General features: G+C 49.7%; 1 protein-coding gene across 2 annotated transcripts in view; it reads right to left on the bottom strand.

The window, feature by feature from the left end:
- The window catches only part of MRC2 (mannose receptor C-type 2), a 52,885-nt gene extending 38,022 nt beyond the window's left edge, over positions 1–14,863 (bottom strand). Inside the window, exon 1 of one of the 2 annotated variants that reach the window (XM_073235740.1) lies at positions 14,558–14,863. In XM_073235740.1, coding sequence (XP_073091841.1) covers positions 14,558–14,681 — 124 coding nt within the window. In that variant the 5' untranslated portion in view covers positions 14,682–14,863. The remainder of the gene's footprint in view (positions 1–14,557) is intronic. The other variant, XM_036997427.2, reaches the window with a different exon arrangement.
- Positions 14,864–23,585: the final 8,722 nt, after the last annotated feature.

Below are 23,585 nucleotides of genomic sequence, written 5' to 3'. Positions count from 1 at the left end.
CCCATCACATGCTGGTTCTGCAGAACTAAACTTCAAGGGCCGTCATACAGGGAAAATAAGGTCACACAATACGCGACTGGAAGGCAGCACGTGGAAGGAGGTGGAGGAACGCCTGCACCACTTGGCCTGGCAGGAGGACGAGGACAGAGTGTGCAGGGCACTCAGGCAGTCATGCAGCACTGGGGCCCCTTACCTACAAAATGGGGGGAGCAGAGGGGTTGGGGAAGCCCAGGCTGGGAATCCAGAGCCAGCCTCGAGTTCAGGTTCTCCTTCTGTATGACCTGAGGGGACTCTTGTTTTCTTACCTGTAAACTGAATTATAAAATACCTTCCCTGCCTCTTCACAGATTCCTGGAGAGAGCTACAGGAATATTGAAACAATCCTTATAGGTCTGTTCCCCCCATTAAATGACTCCTTGTGCTCAGGAGCTGTGTCTTACCCATGTGTCTCCCAGCACAGGACACAAAGCAGATGCTGGATACCCGCGCTGCGGAACTGAGCCGGACCAAGGGGGGTGGAGAGGCAAGCTGCCCTGTCCTATGGGTAAGGGTTTCACATCCCCTAAATTATACCCTCCTTAAAAACAGATCTATATACAGACACTGAATAGAAGGGAATATGGGAAACATGAAATTATTCGTTGTGCCAGAAGGTTGGGATTACACGTAACATTCTATTACAGTATTATAATGTTTCTCGAGTAAATAAAACCGAGGGAAGGGAGTCACAGGGGAGATCTTAAGATCTTTGAAGGAACCAAATCTCTGTATTTCCCACAGCACCCAACTCTGTGCTCAAAGTTCGAGTTTAACTTGCTTTGCCCTGGACAGCCACAAAGGGTCACACATGCACCACCACCATGGCGACATCTTGCAGACCTACCTTAACACATTAGCCTTGACCTACAAAGGAATGTCTGTGCAGGGCCCCCCCAAACCACTTCTTTCTCCAGCCTTTCACTCCCTTCTCCTGATTTCATCCATACATTTTTCAGGACCATATAAAAAAGTTCTGCTCCCATAATATCACTATCCCTCCCTCTCTGACAGTAATCAAACGTCACAGTGTAGTTGAGAGAGCTCAGGCTCAGGATGCAAGGCTGGGTTGGAATTCCTGCTGTAGACATTTGACCTCTCCATCCCTCAGCATCCTGCTTCATCTGTCCAGTGGAGAAAATCCTCCTTATGTTTACCCACCTAACCATTACTGAGCACTTGGCATGCGCCCGGAGCCCCCTGGTGCTGCCCATCAGGTGGCCGGCACACTGGCTGCGAGCACAGGGGGTTAAGGCCTCCCCGCACGGTCCCATGTAAACTCCTGGTGGTGGGAGCCCCAGAGGGACAACCTTTCTGGAGAATTTGGCGACACCTATCAAAAGCCTTCAAAAACACAAACCCTTTGACCCCAGAATTCACTTCTTAGGGATTTAACTTATGAACTCATTAAGAATCTATGCAAAGCATTATTTACTGTAGCAGTGAATGGGGCAAAATTCATGTCCAGCAATACAGTGTTGACAAGTAGACTGTAATACACTCACATAATAGAAATTGATTTTTTAAAGGTAATTTAGACATGGATAGAAGTTCACATTCTGATTTTTTAAAAAACTGAATGTACAGTATGACATCATGTCTATTTTCTTTTAAATCAAGTAAAGTCTGGAAAGACATTTTTTGCCATGTTGGTCTTTTTAATAACCTAGGGGCTTGCTAACAGTGCAGGCGCCCCTGCCCCACAGGACACTGACTGAATTAGAATCTCAGCAGGAAGGAAAATCTGGATGGTAAACAAGATTCCCCGGTGATTCCAAGGCACACCAGAGTTTCACAATCAGCATATGCCCACATGCTAACAGTGGTTATCACTGACTTGTGGGATAGCTGGTGGTTTTTGTTATCTTCCCTTTGCATTTTCTACAATCACCATGTTCGGTGATTCTTAAAAAATAGCCAGTGTGTTGGATGGAGCTAGAGGGTATTATGCTCAGTGAAGTAAGCCAGGTAGAGAAAGACAAGTACCAAATGATTTCACTCATATGTGGAGTATAAGAACAAAGGAAAACTGAAGGAACAAAACAGCAGCAAAATCACAGAACCCAAGAATGGACTAATAGTTACCAAAGGGAAAGGGACTGGGAAGGATGGGTGGGAAGGGAGGGACAAGGGTGGGGAAAAAGAAAGAGGGCATTATGATTAGCATGTATAGTGCGAGGGGGGCACAGGGAGGGCTGTGCACCACAGATAAGACAAGTAGTGATCTTACAGCATCTTACTATGCTGATGGACTGTGAAGGGGTATGTGGGGGGGACTTGGTGAAGGGGGGAGCCTAGTAAACATAATGTTCTTCATGTAATTGTAGATTAATGATACCAAAAAAAAAAGGTTATAAAGTCCTTTGTAAATTGTCTACTTAATAAAGTGACAAAATTTGCATTAACTTTCAAAAAAAAAAATAGCCAATGTGTGTGTGTGTATAGAGAATAAGTGAAACAAGTATCCTTTGTTTCAAACTTAAAATCTATGTGAGCTCCACCCATGTGCACAGAGTTAACACTAAATGCAGCCCAGCTGGAAAGAGAGGGTTGGAGGAATGACCCAAAAGGTGCTCCCTGGGAAAACCAACACACAGGTCAGACCAAACACCCAAAGCTGCTGCCAAGGAGCAGAGACCCGGACAACAGAGAACTTGGGTGAGTTCAGAGGCATTAGATGGATGCAGCTCAAGCCAGCTTCTCACCCTGAATCAGGATCCCCCCAGTCTGCAGGCCTGAGCGAGGGCCCCAGTGTGCCAGGATGCACACAGCAGTGTCCCCAGCAGTGAAATGAGGAATAAGCTGGATGTCCAACAAGGGATAAGGCATGGTACATCCACACAGTGGAATCCGGCACAGCCAGGGGAAGAGTTGGGTGGAAACATATTAATGACATAATGGCACTTGAAAGAAGAATGTCACAAAAACCACAGGAAAATATTATGTCAAGTTTTATAAAGGAAGAGGGAGAGGACAGGAGAGGCAATTTGGAAGGATATTCTCCAAAATGCTAATAGTGTTTGTTTCTTAGTGGTGAGATTTGGAGTAATTTCTTTTATTTATTTATCTTTTTGCTAACTTTTTCTAAAATAGGTATCATTTTTTACAATCATGAAAATGTATGCTTTTCTTGGAAAAAAAAATATGGAACATTGTCTTTTTGCAGCTTCATTCAAGTTCACTAAACTGAAGCTCCTCACAAGTTCAGATGTACTGGGAGCCCAGGGAGGGCTAAGGAAGGAAGGAAGATGGGGGAGGGAAGGGGTCTCAGGAGCCTTCCCAGGAAAGAGCGTGTCCAGTCTGACCACCAAAGGACTTTGTAAACCTTACCCCAAGGCCAACTGTGTGGAGGAAGTGGGGGCATGAAAAAGATAATTCTCAAATAAAATCTTTACACGAACAAAAAACAAGGGAAAGATACTTGTAATGAATATGGCAGGAAGCTCATACCAAGCCAATGAGAAAAATAGAGACCCCAATAATAGTAAGCTAAGACCTGAAGGGGTAAGATGATCAAGGACACAAACAAACAGTTCACAAAGACGGTGCAGATGCACACAGGTAGGTGCAAGTATTCTCTGCCTTGGAGTAGGTGGTGGGTTTGCAAATGTTCATTATATTATAACCAATACTTATTCATTTATAAAATTAAAGATCATGCCAGGGACCAAACAGACTTATATTACATACCCTGCACTGCTACTCACTAGATATGTGACCCTGGCTCTCAATTTCCGTATCTGTGAATGGGAGGAATGTGAAGATTTAAAATATAGTGTATGTGGAGTTGCCTAGTACTAACTCTGGCAGGAACTTTATGTGCTCAGTAAATAGTGTGGACCCCACTTCTCATTTGTTGCACAATGTTATATAGAGATGTCATGAAGCTTTTTAAAAAGCAGGAAGCCTTCTAAAAGCCTATCTCCTAACTTACTGGCACCTTTCTGGTTTGCACTCCAGTGTCATATACATGTACTGACATTTAGTACTTACAGAATTTGTATCCTGCTGTTCAGACCCCTGCTCTTGCTGTGAGCACCCTGACAGCATCTTCAGAAAACCTGTTCTGAGGCTCCCCACCCACTGGGGACTCCTTAACTGCAAGTAGAAAAGCCAAGCTCCAGCTACACCTTTAAAAAACCAATGGGAGGGGTTGGTGTGGAGCAGACCAGGTAAAACCCCAAGTTCTGGGGCCGCTCACATTGTAACCAAGCTTCACTGTCTCCTCCGCAGCCAGGCTGGCTCAGCTGGGCCGACCACAGTCCAGGAGGGCCACCTTCCCACCTGCTGCCTGGGAAGGGCCCGCTGGCCCAGGAGGCTCTGACTGAATCTGTGGAGCCACGTGCTGCAGGCTTGGCCCAGGTATGTGATGGGAGTCCAGGGAGTGCTGCCGGAATCACATGATCGGACAAGAAGGAAGGCGCCCCCTGCAGCCCTTGCTGAAAATACAGTCGTGTTTAAGAAAGGTCTTAAATTATAATCACCTCTGTTAGATAATATATAACACAATATAGTGTAGTACACTGTGACATACAGCTTCCATTAATTTGGTATGATTTCTCTACCGACCTCACCTACCCAAAGTATAATTCCTGTCATGTTAACATATACACATATACACTTATCAGCTGACACCGAGGGTGTGAACTGCATCAGTTCCCTTACACTTTGGCCCAATATATTGAAAAAAATGAAGATTTCTTTTGATATTTGGAAATTTTTGGAGATTTGTGACAATTTAGAAAAACTCAGATGAACCACTCAGCCTAGAAATATTGAAAGAGTTAAAAAGTTAAGTATGTCTTGAAAACAAAATATGTGGATAACTAGTCTTTTATCATTTACTGCTATAAGAACAGTAAGCTATTAGTAGTTAAGTGTTTGGGGGTCAAATGTTGTATGCGGATTTTCGACTGTATGGTGGACAATACCCTTAACCCTGATGTCATTCAAGGGTCAACTGTACATATACCACACACATCATACAACCGCTTTTGAACCTTTTTTTAGTTTCTGATATTTCAGCAACATTTTTCTTCTGTCTTTACAAAATTTTACAAAACCAATTGCTGTATGCTATTCCACGATGTGAAATACCTTTCATTTACTCGTTCCCTAGCTATTAGCCTTCAATTTATAAACAGATTATCTTAATAATAAATAATGTTATGTTGAATATATTGTTACATTAATCTTTGTTGGTACTACTGTAAGCAGTGAAATGGTATATATATTTTTTTGATTACCAGGAATTTTAAACATTTTTCACAGGCTTATTAGACATTGCCATTCCTTCTTTGTGAATGCTGTTCACCACCTTTGTTGTCTTATCTATTCTGATCCTGATGTCTTAAAACTACTGAAAGTTCTTGTATTTTTCTCATGGGCTTGTATGCGCTTCTTGCCACATACACTTACAGACATCTCTTCTGTTTGTTCTTTTAAATTTTATTTGGGACTCCACTTATCACAAGTTTTCCCACTAAGAGTGACCACTCTCCTGATTTCAAATAGCATAGATCAGTTTTGCCTCTTTTTTATATTTTATAGAGATGGAAACATATGGTATCAACTCTTTTGCATTTGGCTCAGTGTTTGTGAGCTTCATCCACACTGTTTGTTGTATGTAGTTGTAGACTGTTCATGATCATTGTATACTATTCAATTGTGTGGACCTACCACAATTTATCCATTCTATTGTTGATGGGCATTTGGGTTGTTTTCAGTTTAGGGCTAGTTTTCAGGTTTTGGCTATTAGGAATAGCACTGCTATGAACAACTTTGCTCTTTTAAGAGTGTAGTTTTAAGTTCCTTAGATTATTTACTAAATACAAAGAGGAAAAGACACCTTCCTAGCGGAGATCTGGTAAACACCACCTAAACAAGGTGATCAAAGTTAGTATCACCAATAGGGGAACAAACTGACATTAATGTGAAACAATGGGAAGGACACACTTCACCCATGTAGTTTTCTTTCCAAAAATGTTGACCATGAATCTAATGAGGGAACAATCAGGCAAATATAGACTGCAGACATTCTCAAAACAACTGGCCTGGAACCATCAAAAATGCAATGCCATATTAAAAAAAAAAGGCCAAGCCACTATTCTAGATTAGAAGACTGAAGAAATACAACATCAAATTGGATCCTGGACTTAAAAATAGCTGTAAAGGGCATTATTGGGACAACTGGAGAAATCCAAACACAGATTGCATACTAGCAGCAATTATTTTATCTATTTCTTGAATGTGATAAAGGTATTGTTGCTGTATAGGAGTATCTTTGTTTTTAGTTGATACATGCTGAAGTATTTAGGTGTGAAATGTCACATCTACAACTGCTTCAAAGCACTACCAGATACACGCACACACACAGTGAGTTAAAGCAAATGTGGCAAGAAGTTGGTGCTTTTAGGTGAAGAGTATATGGGTGCTCACTGTTTGTTTATTTTTCAACTTTTCTAATGGTCTGAGAAAGAGTATAATACCAATAGGGTTTTTTTTCCCCACTCAGCATTATGTCTCTTAAGGTCATCCATGTCGATGGATGTAGCTGAGGTTCATTCATTCACTGCTGCATTGTATTTCATTGTGTGTCTACAATCTATTTTTTTAAATCAAATGTACATCACAGTGGTTCAACAGTCCCCACCCACCCCTCCCCCACTCATTCTCCTCCCCCTTGGTAGTCACTAGTCACTTCTCAGTGTCTATGACTCTAATGCTGTTTTGTTCCTTCTCTTTTGCTTTGTTTTTTTATATTCCACAAATAAGTGAAATCATATGGTATTTGTCTTTCTCTGCCTGATCGACATGCTGTAATTTACCCATATTTCTTCTTTTTTGTCTCGGTTTTGGTTATTATAAACAGTGCTTCCAATCTCTTCTAAACCACCAATGCTGAGATGCTTCAGAAATGAGATTAAGCATCTCTGGGGTTATACCAGAAAGTCCTTTTCTCGGAGACCAACACTGCCTGCAAGGCGTTTCCTGGTGAATTCCTACCTGACTAGGCTGGTCTCACTCACGGCTGTGCTCTCTGCTGTCAGACAGTTTTCCACCCACCCCACATCTGAGATTTCAGAGATGTCTTTTGCTTCCACCTTTCTTCTAATGAACTTTAAAATTGCACCTAAAATGAAATCAGTGAACATTTGACTCTATTTATGTTGCTCTACATTTTGGGGAGATTGCTCTCCAAATAAAAGCTTTTGGAAGGCAGGAACCATGTCTGGCTGGTTCACCATGGTGTCCTTAACATCAAATACCCTGCCTAGCACATTGTCACTGCTCAAGAAAAACACAAAAACAAAAAGTTAACTGACTGAATGAAAAAAATGAAGGCCAGTGATCAGGCACTCAGCTTCACTTAACTGTTACTAATACATATTATTTCATAAGATTGCCTTGTGACCATAAGAACTTTCCTTCTTAGAAATATTTCCATGTACTGACAATAGCATATATTTGTCACTCGGAGCCACATAAATTGTCCATTGTTAAGATATCTCAGTTTGCTGAGCCATACTCTTGTCCAGGATTTAGATGGTTTCTAATTTGTTTTGCTACTACACACAGCCCTTCTATGAACATTTTTCTCTTTGGGAATAATGCCTTAAAAATTCCTAAAAATGGAATTATGAGGTCAAAGGATATAAAGTCTTATATATCTAGTTTCTTACATATTATCTGAAAGGCTGAATCCTAAAAACTTGAACCAATTCATAATGCCCCAGTCATACATGCTGTCACTTGGAGCTACATAAATTGTCCATAGCTTTGATTTTTAGTGGTCTTTGCACTTTCTATGTGACAACTTGCCATCTGAACTTCCTCAAGTGTGATTGGCTATAAACAGAAATTGAATTTTTAATTTATAATCCAGCTGTCCAAAACATTTCAAAGTAAAAATTTCTCTGGGGTGTCTCACAATAGTTCTTGAACAGTTCAAGCTAACTTTTGGCATTTATTCCAGTCCACTGGTCTGTTTAATTCAATGCCACATGTTTTTCATGATTGTGATATCATCTAAAACTGTGGGAGATAACTCTCTTCATTATTTCTACTACAAAAAACAAAAAAATTCTCATCACAAGACAAAAATAATATTTGCAACTACGTGAGGTGAAGGATATTAACTAAACTTATTCTGGCAATCACTTTGCAATACACACATCTATCAAATCATTAGCTATCTACCTTAAGGCAACACAGTGTTATATGTCAATTAAAGCTCAGTTAGCCAGCCAGGGATGGTGGACCCTAGTCTGTTATTTTTTTCGTTTCAATATTTACTAAATGTTACTGCATCCAAGGCACTGTGCAGGGATAAGATGGCCCTGTCCCGGAGTCTAGGAAGGAAGACAGAGCTCCACCAGGCAGGGGGCAGCTCTTCCAGCTGAGGGCAGCTCACAGGCCTCTGGGATGAGTTGGCACTCAGAGACAGACCTGTGCAGCCAGGCCCTCCTGGCTGGAAAAAAAGCATGAGCAGAGGCTTGGCAGAGCAGAACTCAGCACCTGTGTGTGATAGCAAGAAACTCAGTTTGACTTGGGCAAGGGATTGAATAGAAGAGGTAAAACCTGAAAATGGAAGATCTCCAACTCTCACTTCAGAAAAGTATAGATTTTGTTCTATTGATGGTTAAAGCTGCCCTTTAGGATCACAAATGTGGCGGCAGAGCTGGCACTGGACAGATGATGGAGGGGAGATAGGAGGCAGAGACCACAGATGAGACTACCTCAGAAAGGCCAGGGGAAGAGAGAATTTTCAAAAAATTGTCTGTCCATTCATAGGGAAGTAGTTGCTTTTTTTAAAGGCAGTATATCCTTACAATGAGACACTGAGCACCGTTAAGAATGAGGAAGCTCTGCAGCCTGTCATAGAATGATCTCCAAGAAAATTATAAAATAAAAATTATTTTATTGTATTATACAGCTTAAAATGTGGTCCTATTTATATAAAACAAGTATTTCTGCATGTGTGCATGTGTATAAAAAATGGAGGATTATCCCACGAACTACTGATAGTGGTTACCATGAGGGCGTGGGCTGAGGGGAGGGAAGACTTCACATTTTTTACATTTTACTTGTTTTCCACTGGGTATGCACTAAAACTGGGGCTAGTGGTGACATCCATGCTGCAAGGTGAGGCCTGAGGAAGACCACTGAATTTAGCAATTAGGGAGCCTCATCACCGTGACCACTGAGGGGCAGTTTCTCCGCCAGCTGGCTGACAAAGCCAGGCGGCCGGGAGGTGGACGCAGTATGGCCAACTGCGGTCTGCCAGGGACGGTCTGGGTTTTGCTCTGACGCCCAGGGTCACAGGAAACTCCTCAGTTCCTGAGTGAAGGTGAGCTAGATAAGTTCCATGAAGAGAAGTGAACAGAAGGGGAGGAAAGTTGAGGGGTTTGAGGAGTGAGGCCAAATGAGGATTGAAATTTACTTTTCAGGAAAAGTATGGTGACTTTTAGGCACTTACAGTAGTTAGCAAAATGTCACCAATGGCTTTAGGTCTGCTTTGATGTTTGTTTGTTTTTTAAGCGGCTGTAGTCAGGACTTTGTATTTTGAGGCCTATGTTTTTTCATAAATAAGTCCCTTGATATTCATATTTTCTCTTCTCAATAACAAAAATAGCAGTAATTTAGTATTATCGGCTAAGAAACGACTCTGTCCACCATTGTACTAGGCATTATCTCATATCTCATACATATATTATCTCATTGTTGTGTAATTCTTAAAATACTCCTACTAGGAGGTATTATTTTTTCCAGTTTACCAAAGAAGAAGCTTGAGCCTGCCTGAGGTCACAGAGCTGGTGGGCAGCACTTACGGTCCCACTGACACTGTCCCGATTTGTATTTCCAGAGGACTGACTGCTCCCAGCTGTGCCACACGCCTGCCTCAGTCTACTCAGGGGAGCACCACATCGGCCTCCCCTTCCAAATACTCTCTGAGGATGTCAGGAAAGGCTTGGAAACTGGCTTCTTGCTTTTCACTTCAGGGGCTCCAAGCCCAACACAGGACCTTCTCACCGTGTCCTCCCAGAGGCGATACCGGAGAAAAGAGGAAAAAAAAAGGCGGGGGGGCCTTCCATTCTGGGGTTTATCCCTGTGTGCAACATCCAGGTGCTTCTCTTCCTTAAGCCCAGGTGAGCCCCAGAGGCAGAGACACCTGGAGAGAGCTCAGGAGGGGAACAGGGCAGCAGGGGGGGCAGAAGGGGGGCTGGGAAGAAGCTGAAGTTTCATAGCCACCGTCCAGAACACAGCCAGAGCTGGGAGGCAGAACACAGGGCAAGAGGGGCCAGGCTGCAGCAGGCACCGGCCCCGCCCAGCCGGGCGGGAGGGGTCTGCTCCACCCAGGGACTCAGGAGAGGGCACAGAGAGGTCCGAATAGGAGCAGGGGGAGCAGGAAAGGAAAGGAGTTCTACACAGGGCCATGTGTGAAATTTGGGGGCTCACCCAATCTGCCCTCTAAGGGGCCAGTGCTGACCCATGCCAGCAGGTCCCTAGGGCTGCAGATGCCAAGTGCGGACCCCAAACAGGCTGCCTGTTTACTGACACAACTCCTAGCTGAGGAGTCAGTGGGATCTGCAGTGCCCAGGGTGAGCTCCAAGAGCTGCGTCACCACGCGATGGCCCACCCCACCCAGATTTATGGGATCCAGTCATGGGAAACGGGCCCCTCCCCGTCCTATGAAGGCCTAAATAGGAAGGGACACTTCCTGTCAGCAATGCCCAAGCCCTCCAGGTCCAGGGACCCCCACTGAGGTGCAGGGGGAGGTGGGCTCACAAGGACCGGCCACAGTCATCCTCTCTCAGCACAGCATGGGCTCATTTGACCACGGACTGAACCAACATGTGACTCCCTAACCTCGGGGCAGCTCTGGTGCCGGGTGGGGCCTGGCTCCTCCACCACCAGGCCCCTCTGTCACTCGCTGATGGATGCCTTCTCAGAGCAGGCACCTTGGATATCCTGAGGATACTGAGGGGGGCTCTGTCCTTGCCTCTGGGGCCCAGGGAGGAAAGCTGAGCACCACCCAGACAGCTGGAGTATGGCAGGGGGCTGCCCACTCTGCCTGCTCCCTGGGCTTCCTCTCCAAAGGACACGTCAAGAAGATGTTCTAGTCTTGGGAGCTCTGGGGAGAAACACGCGTGAAGCAGAACCTTCCAGCCTTTCCAGACGCACTCACTCTCGGCACTTACTTTTACGGAGACGCAGCACGGCCTGGTGCTGAAATGTTTGGGCTCAGTAGCCACACCTGGGTTCGAACCTGCTTTTACAACTTCCTAGTGGTCAAGTGGTGTGGTCCTGAGCAAATAACAGCTCTAAACTGCTAACTGCCAGGGTGTAAAATGGGTGATAACACCCTCCAGGGTTGTGAGATAGAAGAGCTACTGCCTGTAAAGCACCTGGCACAGAGCCCAGCACACGAGTAACGGTAGCCATGCCTACTATCGCTCCATCCCTCAGCAGGGCGCAGTGGGCCCATCAATGCTTACATTAGTGGCGAGTCCAAAGGAATACTTCTCTGAAAATTTCACCTCTCACATCATCTCATGGACCCAAATCACTGTGCCATGCAGGCATCGGCAAGATTTCTCTAATGGGAGCCAGACCTACACTTCCTCCTCCCCAGCCTGCACCCTCACCTTGCCCAGGTTAACAGCGGGAGGGCCGGATCTCAGCACAACCTTGGCTCAGCTGGGCACCACTCCAGCCCTGGCAGCTCACAGAAGGCTAGCGGTTAGACTGAGTTTTGTCGCGGGCGGATGGAGGGTGGATAGTAAGAAGGCCCCAAACTCCATGACTCACCAGGAGCTGGACCGGAACTGCAGGCGATCTGTCTGGCTGATTCTGGCAGCAAGTACCTGATGCCTTTGGGAAGGAACGCCTCCCCTCCTTGTCTTGTAGACAGCAGCCTGTACCCACAGGAAGGGTTCCCAAGGGCTCCTCACTCCTCCACCTGGACACCTGATTCCTGAGGCTCCCAGTTCCCCTCTTTCCAATCCGTATCTCATTCCTCTGCTCAGAAACCCTCAGGGGTTCTCCATGGGTCCCCACTGGCAGCTGGCAAGCTGTTCCCTTGATTTGGCTTCCCAGACACATGGCCACCTTCTTCTTTCACTCCCAGAGAGTGAAAGAAGAATTTCTCCCAGCCCACTCAGGGACACTCCACCCCAGCCCATAATCCTCACAACAGCCCAGCCCACCTTCCTGGTCTCGCCCTCTCTGCTCCCCTCCCTGCCCCCAAAATGTTTGGTCCCACCCAGCCTGCCTCCAAAGAGCATCAGTGACCCTTTGCCCTTCCACCCTAGTTTCTCCAACATTTTCTTTTCTCTAAGGATGCATCCTAACATCTTCTGTATCGTCCCTCTTCCCCAAGTACTTGGCTCAGCGTTGATCAGACAGTGCTAGAAAAATGCATCGATACTGCAATTTACAAAGAGGTCTTCTAACATGTGCTTTGTGGGTCCCTCCACAGAGGGGAAGAAAAGATGGATTCTGCCATCCCACACCAAGAAGACACTGCTGCCCAGCTGCCCCACCACCCACAGGGAAGCTGTGGCACTCCCCCCCCCTCAGCCCACAGGACTTTCCTTTTCTGGGGGTCAAGGAAGCCACCCACAGGCACCCCCTCCCCAGTGTAACTTTCACCCCAGCAGCCCCGCCAAACCCAACCCCAACCCCATATTGCAGGAGTACTTCGTGGGCCATCCAGATCTTGGAGCTGCGACCACCAAATTCAGCAGGTCCAGGGGGCTAAGGAGGGTATCTGGTCCAGAGGGGGAGCATTCTGGGCAGAGGGTACAGTGATGTTCAGGGGCCAGACCTACAATAGTTCCGCCCTCTTCTTGCTCAACTCCTGGGGTGGAGACCCGGCCATCCCCACCCCCAACTTCCTCCAGGCCCATACCTAGGCTTCTGGGGTGATTAATGCAATGCTACTGGGAAGGGGCCCCTCTGAGGCTGTGGTAGCTAGGGGCAAGGACGGCCGGGAGGAGACCAGGAGGCAGAAGGGGCACTCAAGGCGTCCTCCCTGCCTGGGCCTCTCACCAGGCATTTCCCCCGCTCCGTCCAAAGCTCCGCGGGTGGGGGGGTGGGGTGGAGGAGGCCGAGTCAGCACTCTGGCCGAGACTCTCCCAGCGCCTGGCTTTAAAATGGGCTCCGAGGCTCTTGGAACGGCCACCCTTCCGCACTCCTCCCGGCTGCCTGCCGCACTTCTGAGTTCCCCGCAGAGGAGCACGACTCCGGTAGGAGGGCAGGGAGGCAGGGGACAGCCTGGACCTGCTGTGGGGAGGGAGTCACTGCCTGGACTCCAGGTGGTCCGGAGTCCAGCAGGGGGTTCTGGTTGATGTGACTATGGGTCACCCCAGCCGCACCTCTCCCATCAGCACAATCAGGGCAGATACGTGTCTTGGTCTCTTACGTCACGGCAGGCGGGCCAACCAAGTGAGCACTGGCCACGACCAGAGGCCCCAGGTCCTCCAGGGGGCTGTCTGCGCTTGGCATAAAACTACAAACGCTGCACGGACTGACCCCTTTCACTCACCCCAGCCCCAAATGAAATACAAAGCAAGACCAAGCTGGGCCCAGCTCTGGCTAGAATACCCTCCAGGGCTATTCCAGCTTTGACTCCAAAGAGACCGCCCAGGAAAAAGATCTGTCCCTGAGCTCTCAGCTTCTGGGTGAGGGGTCTGTCTGTCCCCACGCTTCACTGTCACCCTTTGAAAGAGCAGCAGAAAGAGAAGGCACAGCTCCGGTTTTTGTTTTCCGTTGGTTGGGTTTTCGCATCTTTAGTAGCTCTTTTGCCGCCCAAGATCTGTCCACTCTGGAGGGGTGCCAGTTTGCTCAGAGCCACCCACACAACAGCACACACGCACACACAGGGTGGCCAGCCTGTCGGTGCATCCTGGTGGCACAAAACTGCCCCACAGAACTCCGTTCAAGCGGTGCGGATGCCGCATGCCACAAGCCGTCCTTTTAGACCAAGTGTGGAAAAGAACATACAAACACCCTCAGATGCCAGGAAGGGCAAACAAGTCCTTACGAATAATTCGTAAACAGTAATAACCCATCAGTCCTGGGGCAAAAGGAAGAGGACCGGCCGGGAGCCTCGTGGACGGAGCCTCTGGTTTCCCGGGACGCGCACGCAGGTCCCCGGCCGAGGGCAGGGCCGGCGCCGGGTGGTCCGGGGAGGGGGGGGCGCGGGGGTCCTCCGAGCCCGCCCTCTCCCTGCGGGGAGGCTGGAGACCCCCGAGCTCCCCTCCCCCGCCGCCCGTCACATCTGGTTCCACTCAGGTCCTCCCCCACCCCATGCGCTCTCCTCGTCCCCTCTCCCCCTCCTCGCTTTCAGAAAAGCGGAGACGATTTTTAAAAACCCAGTCACACACACGCACATACGCACACGAGCTCCTGGCCAAAAAAATAAAAATAAAAAAAGGAGGGAAAAGTCGAGGGAGGCCCGCTCCCCGGCGCTCCCCCCGCCCGGCCCCCGAGGTTGGCCAGCTTGGCAGCGCCTTACCCGGCAGGGCGGCGGCGGCGTCCCCGGGGGCGCCGGGGCGGCCGAGGGGCAGAACCCCGAGGAGCAGGACGCAGCGCAGCAGGTGACGCGGCCAGGGCGCGGGGGCCGGCCGGCGGGGCCCCATGCTCGCGGCGCGGAGCCCGGGCAGCCGGGGGCGGAGGGCGCGCGGGCGCGGCGTGTGGAGGCGGCCCCCGCGCTGGGCTGTGCTGGCCGCCCGCGAGGGGCTCGCGTCTTCCTCAGGGTCCGGGCGAAGTGATGCCTCCCGGGGAGAGGAGGGGAGGAGGCAGGCCGGGCGGAGGGGCGGAGGGAGGAGCGCGGCACCCGGGAGGGGAGGAGGGTTTGAGGAGCAGAGGGAAGGGAGGCGGGCCGCGTGGGAGGGGAGGGGATGGGAGGGGAGGGGAGGCGCGGGCCGGGCCGGAGCGCGCGCCGAGGGCGGGGAGAAGGGGGAGGGCGCCGAAGACCCCTGCGTGCGCGCTGGCCCTCGCCCTCCGTTTCCCTCTCTCCCCGCCTCGGTCCGGGCTGCAGCCCCAGACGGTGCGTCACAACTCCCCGACCCAAGCGGGCGGGGAAGCCGCTGCAAAACTTTCCGCAAACTTCACGGCGCGGCGGGACGTGGGCTGAGAGGCCCGGCTGGGCAGGGGCGGGGGCGCACGGTAGACCTCGGCGGCCAGACCCGGGCCGCGGGCGCCCGCCCTGGCCCGCCTCTTTTTGGCGTCGCTCCAGCCGCCGAGCATCCGCTACCTCCTCGCTTAGGGACCCGACCCCTCCCGGGTCTGGTGGGGAAGGGGCGGAGCCCGGGGCTCACCAAGGGGCGAAGACGACTGGGGGAGGGGAGGCAGGGCCCAGGTGCTGTGTGCGGAGCGCCAACAGTTGCACCTCGTCTTTTAGCATTTGCGTGACCCGTTGTCACAGTTACTGGCTCACAGGGGTGTAGCGCCTTTGCTAGCTGGGGCGCGTATCCAGAAACCTAGGGAAAATCTGTCCCAGAAGCCACACATCATCACTCTCACCAGCAACCCGACTGCTGGCTGGTTGCAAAGGCCCAAATGGAAATTTCATAAAAGGCAAGACAATCCAGAGTTATTCCGTATTATGCAATAGGTCACTGCGGCTCAGAGCACTGCGCTGGGAGTCAGGATGTTGGGAGTCCAGCCCTACCTCTACCTCTGATTTCCTGGGCGACCTCGGAAAAGTCGCTTGGGCTCTCTGTGCTCAGAGCCAGACTGAGACCTTTACTGAAGCTAAATGCAGAGAAGACTGACCAGGAGTAATCAAAAACACTATGAAACTGCTAACTTTTGTTTCCTGTGCTGTCCACCCTGGTGCTATTTTTGGAAATACCAAATTCAGAATCTTTTTCTCCTTTTCTACTACCCTTCCCTCAGGTTAATCTTTCTGAATCTCTGCAATGAGGTGTGGGGCCAAAGATGCTAACTTAGCTCTTTCCATCTCGGCTGGGCTAACATTCTTGGCAATTATTAGTACGGTGCCTGCAGGGCCCCAACATGAGCACCCACTTAAATCCCCTACAGTCCCCTGGAAAGATTCCCACCATCCACACTTTGGCCCTAAAAATATGGTTAGCAGCCAGGCCAGTGAAGCCCCTGGCACTCCATAGCTAGCTTGGCAGGTCTGACAGGGCCAAGCTCCTCCTGGTGACTGCTGCATCTGTCCTTTGGGGCACATCTTCTTGGTGTGGCATATCCTGGGGTCCCAGTGCTCTGCAGGAGACTGGCCATGCCGGGACTGCTTCAGAGATCATCTTCTTGGCCTCCCTCTTCTCATAGTCCTGTTATCTACAAGGGGTTTGAGGATTTGCCAGGTTCAGCCAAGCTGCTTTCTTTTTCCCTGTCTCGAGTTGCCAAAACACAGGATGCTTCTTCTCAAAGTCATCTTATAGGCTTCCCTCTGCTCACTTTATCTCTGGTTATGCTGGCCACAGCCTCACCAATCGGCCAGAGGAAACTCTGGAAAGGAACTCAAGCAGGGCTCCCAAGAGGCCTCCAGGTTCTCAAACAGGGTTGGATCTCCATTCCAATCTACCAGTCTGAGTCGGGTTTGGCATTCCTCCCACCACCAGAGCAGAAAACAACTACCTGACATCACAAGTGAATGACATGGGTCCAGAAAGTCTGCCATCTCCAGCACAGTCCAGTGCCAGGCACACAGGAGATGCTCTCTCATTTCTTCATTTGTCCACTGATTGCTAGCCCTGTGCTAGCTGCTAGGAAAACGAGTTGCAGCCCTAGAAGAATTTTGTTCAGTGGGGAAGACACACTTTTTGCCATATTCCAGACAGGTAATGGCAGCCACTCAAGAGTTGAGGAACAGGAACATGCATTGCTTTAGCGGGGACAGACGTTTGTTCATGTCTCTGCCAGGGTGGAACTTCCTGTTCCAGACTGCCAGGGTCACACATTATATTCTACTGATTGTCCATCTCGGCCCACTTCTGCAGCCACCATCTGACCTAGATCTTGAGCTAGTGGGGCAGAAAGCTGGGCGGCCATGTGTGGGCAATGCTCCCTCTGGAGAATCCAGCCCAGTCCCCCTGCTTCAAGATCCTGTGCAGCATCAGTTCTAACAAACATGGTCACAGTCTGCAGGTGTGTTGCGCATTGTGAGAGGGCTGGGGCTTTCAGAAAAACCCCTCACCAGGACCCAGACCCTCATCTACTTCCAAAAAAGGGCCAGTGTCCTCTGTGTCTACGGCCTCTTCATCATTCCTATTAAAGCTCAGCTGCAGCCATTTGTTACTCCATGCCAGACATCAGGCTAAGTGCTGGGGACTTAGTGAAGTCTATAAGCTGATCCAGGGATTTTTGCTGGAATACTATTTGCTATGGAGGAATAGATACTGAGAAAAGGCTCTCCCTCAGACACTGACTGCTGGCCAGCAACAGGCCCTGCAGGTCTGCTGATTTTATAAAGACCAGTTTAGTGGAAGGAGTACAGACTTCGGAGTTCAAATCCTGGCTCTCCCACTTAGTAAGTGCATGATGTTCAGTAAATTACTCAAGTTCTCTGAGTTCACAATTTCTATTTGTAGATGGGGCAACAATTCCTACCGTGTCCTGAGAACTAAATGTTAGGCACAAAGGGATGGCACAGCCCCTAGGTAAAGATGTTAGGGAATATTAGTCCCCTCCCTGCTTCCTATCTTCTTCCTTTGCCATTTGGACATCAGGGTGTCACCCTTACTCCTTACCCTTGGCCCTGCCTACCTTCTCCACACCCCCCACACGCCCTGCTCCATGAGAGCTACACAAGTTAGTTTTATCAGGATTCCAATACTGGGTGTTTTCCTTTGCGTGAGAGAAATACAACCTCCCCTCCTTGTCTGACAATCTCATATTTAACTGTATACAAAAATGATAGTTTTTTTTAACAACAACAAAAAAACAAATCCAGGCAGAAGCATCTCCATGCTCACTCTGGCTTGCTAATAAACAGCCCAACATGGGGCAGTGGGATAAGTCCAGGCCTGGGGGTCGGAAATGAGCTGGAATTCCAGCTCTGCCTTTCATTAGCAACATGACCCTGAGCAAGTCACTGCCCTTCTGAGTCTCAGGTGCCCTTTGATGTACAAGTTTTGGTATCATTACTCACTGTGCTTAGTTAGGGCTCCTCTTAAGTCTCCTCTTCCCTGGTTCTCAGCAGTCTCTCTAGCAGGAAGCTGCCCAGGGGAGCAGAGCTCATGGACACCCCCAGGCAGGCCAGGGGGTGTCCATGGGCTACACAAAAGCTTAGGAAAGAACGTAAGACAGGAAGAATGGCCAAGTGGAAGAAGAAGATAAAAAGATAGACATGGGTGGTCCCTACCTGAAGGCAACTAGAAAAGGGGTATGAACCCCAAGGGGCATGGCATCTAAGATCTTCTGCACCCTTCACCTTCCCAAGCCAGGGCGAAGTCTGGCCAAGCAGGGGTCCCACCCTTTCTTCCCTCTGTCTGGCCTCCTGCATCTCCTCATCTTGGGTCTGCACTCTGGCAATCCATCTTTTGAGGCCATGTGGCTGCCCCCTCGTCCATAGCATCGAGGATCTCAGGAGGGACGGGGCTAGAGAGGGAAGGAAGAAGGCTGGTTTGGGATTCAGACAGACACAGGTTTCAAGATTTGGCTCTTCTAGGCTATATGACCTTGGGACAGTCAGTTAACCTAAAGGAACAGTTTTTCCCACATCCACATTATGGTGGAATTTTACCGCTGGTCTGTCTTCTTCTGACTGGTCTACCCCAGTACGGTCACAAACATAACCTAAGACTCTGCCTACTCTTCCTAGGATCTTCCCCTTCTCCCTTTTGTTGAAGAACACCTAGGAGCCCCCAGCCCCTGCTCTTCATAGAGTCACTGAGTTTATATCCACTTGCTTTCGGTCCAACGGCGGTATTAGAAAACTGTTCCAGTAAAGGGACTCCAAATTCCAGCCTTCTTTTTCTCAGGAAAGGAGATTATTACCTCCCAACCCCTTCCTCCCAGGCAGCAGGAAGCACAGGTTTCTTTCCCATGAGTCTAAGAGCGTGGATGCGGACTCCCAGGTGGAGCCATCACAGAATCATGCCAGCAGCTGCCAGCAGGGCCCCAGGGGAAGCTCAGAGCAGGAGGGCTCAGGACTGGGCTGCAGAAGGGCTAAAAAATAAAATGTCTCTAGGATCCTCGCTGCCTCCTGTCTCCACTCTGGAGGCTTTAGCATGTCAGGAGCAAGTTGGCCGTTCAGTGGGGGTTCAGAGAGTAGAGGAGGCCAGAGGTACTGCAAGGAAGAGGGAACGGCAGAGCTGAGCTGAAGAACCAGCTGCAGTTGAGGGGGGTAGTTCACAGAACCCTCCACTGCCCGGCCCAGCTAGTACAGGGGGATGTTGTCACCTGTCTGCTCTGACAACCTGGAGCTGCATTCCTCTGCCCCTGTCCTTGCACTGAGGACTCGGCTGAGCCAGTAGTCGAGGCCTACTCTGGTCCACAGCTCTGGCTGGGCTACCAGCTTCTTCTCTCTTCAAGAAGTCCTCTGAGCCAGCTCCCTGGTCCCTGTCTCCCTCCCCCAAAGCAGGGTAAGGTTTTCTCAGTATTTGACCCTCCAAAGCAAGGCTGGGCCAACAGCCTCGCATGCGTTTCACTGATCCTGGCCTGGAGGCAGAACAGGCAGGAAGGGGCTCTACTGACGCAGAACCTCCCCTGCTCCATCCTTTCTGCCCTAGACCCCTGGAGCCCCTGACCTCAACAGGACCCAGGTGGCTGCATCCAGCTGGCCCCCATCCCAGTCGAGCTCCAAGAGACTGGCCTGACCTTCCACAGACCACAGCTAAGCAGCACGATGTGGACCGGGGGCACCAGTGGGTGGTGACCAGCATTTTAAAAATGAAGTAAAACAGTTAAATTCCGAGTACACTCATGCAAGTTAAATTCTGTAAAATACATATTTGGTTGAGATGTTAAATATTTCTTACCGTGGGTTGCCATCAAATAAATATGAAAAATACTGCTTTTGGGGACCTGAAACAGCTATGCAGTCTCCAAGCCTGACCCTGCCAAGCTCCGGTCTGCTCCCTCCCTGACCTGCCCCCAATTCTTTCTCATCCTCACATCTCACACCTGCCAACCCTGCCTCCCCCTCTGAGCACCGTGCTTCAACAGGCCAAACTACCTGTCAGTCCTTCAACTGGGCCCTGGGCTCACTGAGGGGCTGGCTCTTGTGATGCCAGAGTGAACACACACACACAGGACAAGGCAGGGAAGGGAGAGGTGTGCATGGTGCCATGAGAGCCCAGAGGAGGTCAGGCTGCAGGTGATATTTAACCTGAATTTTCAAAGATAGATGGCCAAGGCCAGTGAACAGCATTTGCAAAGGCCTTGGAGGTGTGAGAGAGTACGGAGGGGTGGAGTGACATTCTGTATGTAAGAGCACAGAAAGTATAAAGGACGTTTTCCTGCAAACATCTGCCCCTTCTTACTACTGAATTCTGCCTATCTTTCCAAGCCCAGCTCAACACCATCTCCCAAATCCCCAGGGACCTCATCTCACACCTAAGAAATTCACCAGCTCTCAACTTACATTTAGCTTCTGAATAAGCTTCCTTAAAGCAGAAGCTAAGACTGATGCACCTTTAATACCTCCCACAGAGCCCAGCACAGGATATTATAAACAGAAGACTCACAATAGATGTGTTTTGAGTGGATGCATCAAGTTCATAGAACTGACAGCTGTAGCTCAGAGAGGAGGCACCTGGTCCAAGGTCACGTAGCTGAGTGCAGTGTTGTGACCTCAACGGAGTCCTCTGCAGGGGCTCTCCTGCTGTCTTGTTCTATGATTCCAAACCCTAGCACTATTTTGTCTAGTTGATGTGGGCTGAGGAGCAGGGTTAGTGTATAAAGGTTGTGGGTTCTGAAGGAGACTGTAGATGCAAAGAAGCAATGGATCCTGAAATTTATTTGCAGGTAAAGACTTTCCTTTTCATGCCTCCCAGCAGCCTGCCCTTCTCTCAGGGCATGGGAGCTGGGCTCAAGGGCCCTGGTCTGACTCTGGGGCTGGCTTCCTTCTGGAACGGGGCCTTCCCACACTGGGCCTTCTGTGTGCTACAGACAGCTCTCCAGGGCCTCCCACAACATGGAGAAGGCATCTAGCTACACCCTCTGCTTTTTACTTTCTCAGCTGCTGAAAACATCTTCTCATTTCCCACTCTTTTCGAGCCTTACAGCAACGGAAGATGCCAAGGCAGAGGGGACCATTCCCACCTGTCTGTAAAGATACTGAGGAGCCAGAAGACACAGTTGGCCAGGATTTTTGCTTCTTCCTCTATAAGGCAAGATGACAAGGTCAGACAGCTCAGGAAACCTGAAAAACAAATGTTCTGTGAGGCCTTGCCCTACTTTCCCACCGAAGTTCAGTTCCAGCACGGGTCTCCAGAGGCAGGCCTGCTGCCAAGGACGGCTGGATCTTCCAGCAGGTTCTCAGGGATAGCCATGAGGGAACAGTGGGGCAGGGAGCCCTAGGTTAGGGCAGGACATGCCCCAGATGGCACTGAGGGCAGCCTTCACCAGTATCAAGTCTCTGACCAAGGACAGCCCACTGAGAATCCAGCTTGCAAAATTTTCAAGCCTACAGACAGTCCCTCCCCATTCAATCGTTCCCACCTACTACCAGTCACCAAACCTCTCTGGGCCTGTTTCCTCACCTGTAAAATGAGGGATATGTGTGTAGCTCACCCACACCTAGGGTGTAAGGCAACATAGCTGATAAACTTTCCCGCAAGCCAGCAGTCCAGTAATGCGGGAGCCCCTCCCTTCACTGACATGCCCCGACAGTCCCTCCTCAGGCCGCCCTCAGGGTGAAAAGGCTCGGACAACACAGGAGGCCACCACAGTTGCAGGCGCCTGGAGGTGAGGCTGTTCCCACAGTTCTGACCTGCAGCTCAGGGGGTGGGACCAAGTCGACAGCCAGCTGCCCTCTGACCCCTTCACACCACGGGTCTCCAGCCCAGCGCCAAACACATGCACACACACACACACCCCTTTGCTGACTCCAGCCTGTCTCGGGCCCCTGCTGAGCAACCCAAGCACAATAGGGCTCTTGTATTCCCTGCCCCCAGCAGGTCCAGGACCGCTCCCCAGCCTGACTGTTTTCCCAGCCTCTGGCAGGTTCCCCTGACCCGCCCGCAGAGCTCCGCAGCCAGTCCCTAACCACTCCCTCCTTAACCCTCCTCCTCCCCCTAATCTGGACTGGCAGGCTGGACTCATAAGCCAACCCAGATCACCCCCTCTCTGCAACCCTCAGGTAGAAGGAAAATGTAATAAATTAATTTACATGCAAAGGCTCTGGTGAGTCGTTAGGTATTTTAAGAGAAGACCATTAAGGGACATGTTGTGGGGTTCCCCTGGGGCTCCTGAAAAAAGGAGCATATGTATGACATTATTGCTCCTTGGACAGCCCAGAGTTTAAGACAGATTTTTTTTTATCCCTTATCAGAACATTAAACAGTCATCTCTGTCTTCCAGTTGGGTGAATTAGCCACCCTCTCCAACTGGTCCACTACTACTGCTGAAGCTGACTTGTGCCCTTCAGTGCTTAGTCATGTGGGGGAGAGACAGCACTGTCGGGGGAGAGGGGAGGTGCTGAGAACAGGTTCCCAGATGGCACTGATGCTGCTGCTCTGGGGACCACACTGGCCTGTAAAATGTTCCTCCCAGATGCAGCCAGAAGCAGTCGTGAATCCAGGTAAGAGGAGAGTGCAGACCTCGTGGGACAGTGGCTCATTCTGACTCTCAAGCCAGAGGGGAGGCTCCCGAAAAGGTCTGCATCACTGCCCCAAAGCAGGCAGACCTCCTGGCCAGCTGGCCAGAAGGACGGGTCTGAATCTCAACCAGCAAACCTGGGAGGTTCCAGGACCAGCAATCCCCTCACTGGATCTTGTAATCTTGTTTAAACCACATTTTTTTATTCTCTTATGTGTCAGGCACTTTACATACCTTATTCCTACTTCTTACTACAACCATGCAAGGAGATATCCCTGAGGCTTGCAGAGGTAGGTTCTGAACCAGACCTAATTATAAAGCCCAGGCTCTAACTGCTAGGTGATTCTGCGTTAAGAAACTACAACAGGACAGCTTTCGGAAGCACAGACTCTCCATAACCCAAAACTGGTTTGGGCACCATGTCTCTTCCCCACTTACCCCAGGTAGATTTTAATTAGAGAGCTTGGGCAAGTAGAACAATGAGTAAAGGGGGAAGCAAAAAAAACTGCCACGATGGATCATGCTAGTTGTAAGTCTGCCTTCTTAGAAGTAAGGAGCTGGACCTGACCTTGCTTCTACTCTAGCATTCTAGGCGATGACTCTGTTTAAAGAGAGTTGTTTTCTAAATTAAGAAACATCAGAGCTCCTTGACTGCTAGTCTTCTCAGCTAGAAGAAAACCTCATCCTTCCAGGACTAGTCAGGGCAGCAAACCCTCTAAAACAGCAGACATGTCCTGGTCAGCCACAGAAGTGGGGTGCATACAGCCTCAATGGCCAGTCTCCAATTACAGCTGCCCATCTCACGA

Source organism: Manis javanica, chromosome 4 (assembly GCF_040802235.1).
Source record: "Manis javanica isolate MJ-LG chromosome 4, MJ_LKY, whole genome shotgun sequence".
In the NCBI taxonomy this organism is placed as follows: Eukaryota; Metazoa; Chordata; class Mammalia; order Pholidota; family Manidae; genus Manis; species Manis javanica.
This window is presented reverse-complemented; position numbering and strand designations above follow the sequence as displayed.